Source organism: Cherax quadricarinatus, chromosome 23, assembly GCF_038502225.1.
Source record: "Cherax quadricarinatus isolate ZL_2023a chromosome 23, ASM3850222v1, whole genome shotgun sequence".
NCBI classification, from domain to species: Eukaryota; Metazoa; Arthropoda; class Malacostraca; order Decapoda; family Parastacidae; genus Cherax; species Cherax quadricarinatus.
In genome coordinates, this window is record NC_091314.1 from 29,867,135 (window position 1) to 29,876,169 (window position 9,035).

A 9,035-nucleotide genomic window follows, 5' to 3' on the forward strand; every position below is an offset into this window, starting at 1 on the left:
TAACCCCGGAGGGTTAGCCACCCAGGATAACCCAAGAAAGTCAGTGCGTCATCGAGGACTGTCTAACTTATTTCCATTGGGGTCCTTAATCTTGTCCCCCAGGATGCGACCCACACCAGTCGACTAACACCCAGGTACCTATTTGCTGCTAGGTGAACAGGACAACAGGTGTAAGGAAACGTGTCGAAATGTTTCCACCCGCCGGGAATCGAACCCTGGCCCTCCGCGTGTGAAGCGGGAGCTTTAGCCACCAGGCCACCGGGCCATCAGGTTCAGATCTAGGAAGATGAGGACACAGGTTCATTTCCTGGATCAACAGCCACTCACCAGTATCAAGGCACCTCTCTTGAGGGGGGCAAACCTGTAAAGTTATTCAGCACTTGAGAAATGGGAGGTAATCAGGTTTGATCCAACAAAAGGAAGGATAGTGTCAATCTTCAGATCATGAAAGAGCCCCATACCCAACTTGCAGACAGTAGTTACCCCGTTTCCATCCTGTGGGCAATAGTCAAAACTATTACTGTATTAATATATTCGTAGGGAAATGTTGAACATATGTACATGTATATAATTACATTCATATGAAAACACTAAATGTGTAGAGGGTTGTACAGCATGTGGAAAGTGGGAGGCATTCAGGTTCGATCCATGGAAGGAAAAGGAAGGTCCAATTCCTTAGATTAAGAACCCCTCACTAGCACCAAGGAATCTCCCTTGACGGGAGGCATGATGTAGTGCCCTGGAATGGATGATCATTAGATTTGATCCAAGGAATGGAAGGACAATTTCAGTTTCTTGGATCAAGAGCTTTACACTAGTATCAAAGCTCCCCCCACCCTCCTTGGAGGCTGTATTTTTTCTTTTCTAGCGAAATGTAGGGGACTGGGCCCCTACATTATTAGATAAGCAAATTATAGTATGGTGATGGCCTGTTTACAATAATGGATTCAGCTCCAGGATTATTACATTCACAAGAAGCTCTAAACCTATAAGGGGTCATACAGCTTGTAAGGGTCATGTACCACCTGAGGAATGGGAGGATTACATCTTTTCCTTGGATTAAGAGGCCCTCATCAGCATCAAGACACCTCCTGGAGTAGTCAGGAAGGATAACTTTATTTCTCCGTATCACAAGCCTTTCTCCAACACACACACACACACAACTATATCTAAAGGACTGAGCAAAGACTTTCTTACAATTGGATTACAATTGTTCAGTTATAAGTACAGTACAGTGGAACCCCAGATTTCGTCTGCACCGGATATCGTACGATTCAGATTTCGACCACTTTTTGTGGCGAAATTTTGCTCCAGATTTTGTACCTCGTCCCAGAAATCATCCGTATCAGATGCGTCCGTCCGCCTAGAACACCGCCACTCATGCGTACATGTCTCAGTCTGGCTCTGGCACTGGTTGAGTGAGCAGTCATCCGAAACATTTTGTAATCATTGTTTTTGTGCTTGTTTATTGAGTGCGACTGTGAAATAAGCCACCATGGGCCCAAAGAAAGTTTTTAGTGCCAGCCTTTTGGTAAGGAAGGTGAGAAACACGATAGAATTAAAGAAAGAAATTGTAGAAAAATACGAATGTGGGGTACATGTGGCTGAGCTCGCCAGGATGTATGGCAAGTCCAAATCAACAATCAGTTCCATCCTGGCAAAGAGAGTACAAATCAAGGAAGCTGATGTTGCAAAAGGGGTAAATATGCTAATGAAACAGAGATCACAAGCAGTGATTAACAACATTTGTGCAAAGTGGAATGAGGTGAAAACTTTTGTGGAAAAATATCACCCTGACCAAGCTGATACAAGCTGTAACTGCAACATGTTCAGTGACAATACCTTGTCCCATTTTAGGCAAATATTAAAGACACCAGAAACAGAACTCTCTGGACAAATTTTTAGTGCAACAGGGGTCCAGTGCCAGTAAAAGACAAAAGTAAGTAACCCTGGATAGGGCTTTGATACCTGAAGTCCTTATGGAGGGGGATTCCCCTTCCAAACAATAACCTCTGCTCCTCCTCCCTCCCCCCTCCTCACCATCCATACCCCAGCAAGAGTCTTCAATAAAGATAAGTGTGATGTTAAATGTTCATTTATCCATTTCATTAGTCATTTATATTTCTTTCTCATTGTTTTCTGTCTGTAAAACTATAGTTATTCTTTAAAAAAATGTATTTTTTGTTAATATTTTTTGGGTGTCTGGAACAGATTAATTGTATTTGCATTATTTCTTATGGGAAATATTGCTTTGGTTTTTGTCCATTTCGGATTTACACCAACCTTCTGGAATGGATTAAGGACAAAATCCGGGGTTCTACTGTATTTGCAAAAGGCCAAGTGATGGTTACAGTATTTGTCTAAAAATTACATTTATTGGTATTCTCCAGAATTCTTATTATTTCAATCACAGAGAGGAATGCTAAAGCCACTGGGGTTATACAGCATCTGGGAAAATGCCACAAAATATTTAGAGCAGGAGAAAAAGAATTATTGCTTGGTGCCCCAATCAGGATTTGTTAAGCCATTTATGGGAGTCATACTAGTGGTAGGTTAAAAAAAAAAAAAATCATCTTTTACTAATTATTAATTTTTGTCAAGCATAAATACTCATAAAATGCATAATGAAGTTCAACAAACAATTTATGACTGCCACTTTGCTAGAATGAAGTTACAAGTTTTCAAGAAAATGTTAGATGGACTGCTATCTTGTGAGCCTGTGGACAGCCAACACAAATAGCCTGGTAGACTAAGCAGTCAACAGGAGAGCCTGGTTTTAGGCCAGACTGCAGAGGTAGAAAAAGCCCTTGAAATCAGTTACAGGTAAACACAGGTATGATAATGAACTTCAACATCACTTGGCAGTCATTATGAATACACACGATTCATTTAAATATTTTAAATTATTAATTCGTACATTCATGGTGGGTAAATTTCTTACTTCATATTTTCTTCCCATGGAATATAAATTTAATTATTTTAGCAACATACTATATGTCAAAGAACACTGAAGAGCCCAATACAATTACACTTGTAAATTTTTTGATTAACTTAATATACTCTTTTTTTTAGGCTTAAGGCACAGAATATTTACTTCATAAAGACTCTTTGGAAAGTTTGGTTGCTTTGTATTTTTCAGAATTTTGAGTTCTGCCCGTTCGATAATGTCTAAAAGTTGGCGTTCTGGTCGAGTCACAGACGAATCTTCTTCATCCAACTCTACTTTACCAGAAGAAGTAACATTTTCCTTGACCACAATTACTCCACAGGGTTTTAGTCCATAAGCCATTCTCCTAAAAAAGTCTTCCAAATCTGCATCAGTCAAGTGTCCCAAAACCCACTGACACCACACAACATCATAAGTGTTAGGCCTAGGTGAAAAATGCTGGAGGCCTTGACACAAAAATTCACCAATTTTCTTGGAACCCTTGAAGTTCTCCTTTGCTCTGTCTAAAAAATTCTGACACTGCTCAACAAGATCGACTTTACCAAAATGTTTTTGCAGTAAATGTTTGGTAATTCTGCCAATTCCTGCACCACAGTCAACAGCTCGTCCATGTCCAGGAGGATTTTTCATCTTAAACACACTTCGTAAAAATGTGTCAGAGCCACTTATATCAGCTAAATTAAGATGAGCAAACCCTCCAAGCATACCATTGACTGTGGCAGGAACACTGTCCCAGTAAGCTGCTGCGTCAGAGTAAAATGCCGGGTCCTCTTGAGCCACAATAGCCTTGAGTGAAGAGTCCTCTTCATTTTCATCCTGCTTATGCTTTAAACATCCAGTAAGCTCTTCCATTGTAACAGCTTTGGCGACCCAGGTGGCAGCCTCCAGAGCTTGAAGAGTCCCTCACTGACGTTACACACAAGTAAACCACACATAAATAAGTGGGTGGAGCTAATTTTGTGTATGGATGTGAGAGAAGAGCAGCCCAGGCAGCTAGAGGAGTAACTTGAGTAAAGGAACCAAGCAGCAGCAGCAGCAGCAGCAGCAGCAGCAGAGGCAGCAGCAGCAGCAGCAGAGGCAGCAGCAACAGCAGCAGCAGAGGCAGCAGCATGGACGACCATGTAAACAAACACAGCTGTCTCAGTCTATACATCTTATAAAAAAAAATTAAAAAACTATTTGCATCTTAGATAAAATCCATCTAAATAAATGTGCTTAAATGTTTACGTGATTCAATATTTTCCATTTTACCGGTTGGTTTAGGCTGAGAAAAATTCTGTGGCTTTCTTATTTCTTAACTAAAGATGTTATGGTCGAGAATATTCTGTGAGGTAAACCCAAAACACTGATGGTATCTATTGTTTCTCCGTGATGGAATACATCACCTTGCAGTAAGTGACTACCTCACCCATATCCCTCTTTCATGTTATACTTCACTACAATCCATGTATGATGACATTCTCCACTGTTGTTATGTCAGCCTCCACCCGTCCCTCTGGTCCTGATGTTAGTATGTTATGTGACTAGTTCTCTCCCTCGCTGGTGTTAGTATGTTATGTGACTAGTTCTCTCCCTCGCTGATGTTATTATGTTATGTGACTAGTTCTCTCCCTCGCTGATGTTAGTATGTTATGTGACTAGTTCTCTCCCTCGCTGATGTTAGTATGTTATGTGACTAGTTCTCTCCCTCTCTGATGTTAGTATGTTATGTGACTAGTTCTCTCCCTCTCTGATGTTAGTATGTTATGTGACTAGTTCTCTCCCTCGCTGATGTTATTATGTTATGTGACTAGTTCTCTCCCTCGCTGATGTTAGTATGTTATGTGACTAGTTCTCTCCCTCGCTGATGTTAGTATGTTATGTGACTAGTTCTCTCCCTCGCTGATGTTAGTATGTTATGTGACTAGTTCTCTCCCTCTCTGATGTTAGTATGTTATGTGACTAGTTCTCTCCCTCGCTGATGTTAGTATGTTATGTGACTAGTTCTCTCCCTCGCTGATGTTATTATGTTATGTGACTAGTTCTCTCCCTCTGATCTGATGTTATGTGACTAGTTCTCTCCCTCGCTGATGTTAGTATGTTATGTGACTAGTTCTCTCCCTCGCTGATGTTATTATGTTATGTGACGTTCTCTCCCTCGCTGATGTTAGTATGTTATGTGACTAGTTCTCTCCCTCGCTGATATTAGTATGTTATGTGACTAGTTCTCTCCCTCGCTGATGTTATTATGTTATGTGACGTTCTCTCCCTCGCTGATGTTATTATGTTATGTGACTAGTTCTCTCCCTCGCTGGTGTTATGTTATGTGACTAGTTCTCTCCCTCGCTGATGTTAGTATGTTATGTGACTAGTTCTCTCCCTCTCTGATGTTAGTATGTTATGTGACTAGTTCTCTCCCTCTCATGTTAGTATGTTATGTGACTAGTTCTCTCCCTCTGATGTTACTATGTTATGTGACTAGTTCTCTCCCTCTGATGTTACTATGTTATGTGACTAGTTCTCTCCCTCTGATGTTATCATGTTATGTGACTAGTTCTCTCTCTCTCTGATGTTAGTATGTTATGTGACTAGTTCTCTCCCCCTGATGTTAGTATGTTATGTGACTAGTTCTCTCCCTCTCTGATGTTAGTATGTTATGTGACTAGTTCTCTCCCCCTGATGTTAGTATGTTATGTGACTAGTTCTCTCCCTCTCTGATGTTAGTATGTTATGTGACTAGTTCTCTCCCTCTGATGTTACTATGTTATGTGACTAGTTCTCTCCCTCCGATGTTACTGTGTTATGTGACTAGTTCTCTCCCTCTGATGTTACTATGTTATGTGACTAGTTCTCTCCCTCTGATGTTACTATGTTATGTGACTAGTTCTCTCCCTCTCTGATGTTACTATGTTATGTGACATTCTCTCCCTCTCTGATGTTATGCTATGTGACTAGTTCTCTCCCTCTCTGATGTTACTATGTTATGTGACTAGTTCTCTCCCTCTGATGTTATTATGTTATGTGACTAGTTCTCTCCCTCTCTGATGTTACTATGTTATGTGACTAGTTCTCTCCCTCTCTGATGTTGGTATGTTATGTGACTAGTTCTCTCCCTCTCTGATGTTGGTATGTTATGTGACTAGTTCTCTCCCTCTCTGATGTTGGTATGTTATGTGACTAGTTCTCTCCCTCTGATGTTACTGTGTTATGTGACTAGTTCTCTCCCTTTGATGTTACTATGTTATGTGACTAGTTCTCTCCCTCTCTGATGTTACTATGTTATGTGACTAGTTCTCTCCCTCTCTGATGTTACTATGTTATGTGACTAGTTCTCTCCCTCTGATGTTACTATGTTACCTGGAGTTTACCTAGAGAGAGTTCCGGGGGTCAACGCCCCCGCTGCCCGGTCTGTGACCTGGCCTCCTGGTGGATCAGAGCCTGATCAACCAGGCTGTTGCTGCTGGCTGCACGCAAACCAATGTACGAGCCACAGCCCGGCTGATCAGGAACCGACTTTAGGTGCTTGTCCAGTGCCAGCTTGAAGACTGCCAGGGGTCTGTTGGTAATCCCCCTTATGTATGCTGGGAGGCAGTTGAACAGTCTCGGGCCCCTGACATTTATTGTATGGTCTCTTAACGTGCTAGTGACACCCCTGCTTTTCATTGGGGGGATGTTGCATCGTCTGCCAAGTCTTTTGCTTTCGTAGTGAGTGATTTTCGTGTGCAAGTTCGGTACTAGTCCCTCTAGGATTTTCCAGGTGTATATAATCATGTATCTCTCCCGCCTGCGTTCCAGGGAATACAGGTTCAGGAACCTCAAGCGCTCCCAGTAATTGAGGTGTTTTATCTCCGTTATGCGCGCCGTGAAGGTTCTCTGTACATTTTCTAGGTCAGCAGTTTCACCTGCCTTGAAAGGTGCTGTTAGTGTGCAGCAATATTCCAGCCTAGATAGAACAAGTGACCTGAAGAGTGTCATCATGGGCTTTGCCTCCCTAGTTTTGAAGGTTCTCATTATCCATCCTGTCATTTTTCTAGCAGATGCGATTGATACAATGTTATGGTCCTTGAAGGTGAGATCCTCCGACATGATCACTCCCAGGTCTTTGACATTGGTGTTTCGCTCTATTTTGTGGCCAGAATTTGTTTTGTACTCTGATGAAGATTTAATTTCCTCGTGTTTACCATATCTGAGTAATTGAAATTTCTCATCGTTGAACTTCATATTGTTTTCTGCAGCCCACGGAAAGATTCGGTTGATGTCCGCCTGGAGCCTTGCAGTGTCTGCAATGGAAGACACTGTCATGCAGATTCGGGTGTCATCTGCAAAGGAAGACACGGTGCTGTGGCTGACATCCTTGTCTATGTCGGATATGAGGATGAGGAACAAGATGGGAGCGAGTCTGTGCCTTGTGGAACAGAGCTTTTCACCGTAGCTGCCTCGGACTTGACTCTGTTGACGACTACTCTCTGTGTTCTGTTAGTGAGGAAATTCTAGATCCATCGACTGACTTTTCCTGTTATCCCTTTAGCACGCATTTTGTGCGCTATTACGCCATGGTCACACTTGTCGAAGGCTTTTGCAAAGTCTGTATATATTACATCTGCATTCTTTTTATCTTCTAGTGCATTTAGGACCTTGTCATAGTGATCCAATAGTTGAGACAGACAGGAGCGACCTGTTCTAAACCCATGTTGCCCTGGGTTGTGTAACCGATGGGTTTCTAGATGGGTGGTGATCTTGCTTCTTAGGACCCTTTCAAAGATTTTTATGATAATGGGATGTTATATGACTAGTTCTCTCCCTCTCTGATGTTACTATGTTATGTGACTAGTTCTCTCCCTCTGATGTTATTATGTTATGTGACTAGTTCTCTCCCTCTGATGTTACTATGTTATGTGATTAGTTCTCTCCCTCTCTGATGTTACTATGTTATGTGACTAGTTCTCTCTGATGTTACTATGTTATGTGACTAGTTCTCTCCCTCTCTGATGTTGGTATATTATGTGACTAGTTCTCTCCCTCTGATGTTACTATGTTATGTGACTAGTTCTCTCCCTTTGATGTTACTATGTTATGTGACTAGTTCTCTCCCTCTGATGTTACTATGTTATGTGACTAGTTCTCTCCCTTTGATGTTATTATGTTATGTGACTAGTTCTCTCCCTCTCTGATGTTACTATGTTATGTGACTACTTCTCTCCCTCTCTGATGTTACTATGTTATGTGACTAGTTCTCTCCCTCTGATGTTACTATGTTATGTGCCTAGTTATCTCCCTTTGATGTTACTATGTTATGTGACTAGTTCTCTCCCTCTCTGATGTTAGTATGTTATGTGACTAGTTCTCTCCCTCTCTGATGTTACTATGTTATGTGACTAGTTCTCTCCCTCTGATGTTACTATGTTATGTGACTAGTTCTCTCCCTTTGATGTTACTATGTTATGTGACTAGTTCTCTCCCTCTGATGTTACTATGTTATGTGACTAGTTCTCTCCCTTTGATGTTATTATGTTATGTGACTAGTTCTCTCCCTCTCTGATGTTACTATGTTATGTGACTACTTCTCTCCCTCTCTGATGTTACTATGTTATGTGACTAGTTCTCTCCCTCTGATGTTACTATGTTATGTGCCTAGTTATCTCCCTTTGATGTTACTATGTTATGTGACTAGTTCTCTCCCTCTCTGATGTTAGTATGTTATGTGACTAGTTCTCTCCCTCTCTGATGTTACTATGTTATGTGACTAGTTCTCTCCCTCTGATGTTACAATGTTATATGACTAGTTCTCTCCCTCTCTGATGCTACTATGTTATGTGACTAGTTCTCTCTCCCTCTGATGTTACTATGTTATGTGACTAGTTCTCTCCCTCTCTGATGTTACTATGTTATGTGACTAGTTCTCTCTCTCTCTCTCTGATGTTGGTATGTTATGTGACGTTCTCTCCCTCTGATGTTACTATGTTATGTGACTAGTTCTCTCCCTCTGATGTTACTATGTTATGTGACAAGTTCTCTCCCTCTCTGATGTTGGTATGTTATGTGACTAGTTCTCTCACTCTGATGTTACTATGTTATGTGACTAGTTCTCTCCCTCTCTGATGTTACTATG

General features: G+C 41.4%; 2 protein-coding genes across 2 annotated transcripts in view; one reads left to right on the top strand and one right to left on the bottom strand.

Annotated features, from left to right (window-relative positions):
- Positions 1-2,569: 2,569 nt before the first annotated feature.
- On the bottom strand, positions 2,570-4,068 carry LOC128685724 (N-terminal Xaa-Pro-Lys N-methyltransferase 1). The gene has a single exon (XM_053772292.2). The coding sequence runs from the start codon at positions 3,797-3,799 to the stop codon at positions 3,047-3,049; it is 753 nt and encodes a 250-aa protein (XP_053628267.1). The 5' UTR covers positions 3,800-4,068; the 3' UTR covers positions 2,570-3,046.
- Positions 4,069-4,220: 152 nt separating this feature from the next.
- The window catches only part of Sgt1 (suppressor of G2 allele of skp1), a 130,877-nt gene continuing 126,062 nt past the window's right edge, over positions 4,221-9,035 (top strand). Inside the window, exon 1 of the mRNA XM_053772291.2 lies at positions 4,221-4,338. Within this exon, the coding sequence (XP_053628266.1) occupies positions 4,319-4,338 (20 nt within the window). The 5' untranslated portion in view covers positions 4,221-4,318. The remainder of the gene's footprint in view (positions 4,339-9,035) is intronic.

Bases quoted from the DNA above. Each gene is read 5' to 3' on its own strand.
- LOC128685724 (XM_053772292.2), bottom strand. From the start codon at position 3,799: ATGGAAGAGCTTACTGGATGTTTAAAGCATAAGCAGGATGAAAATGAA.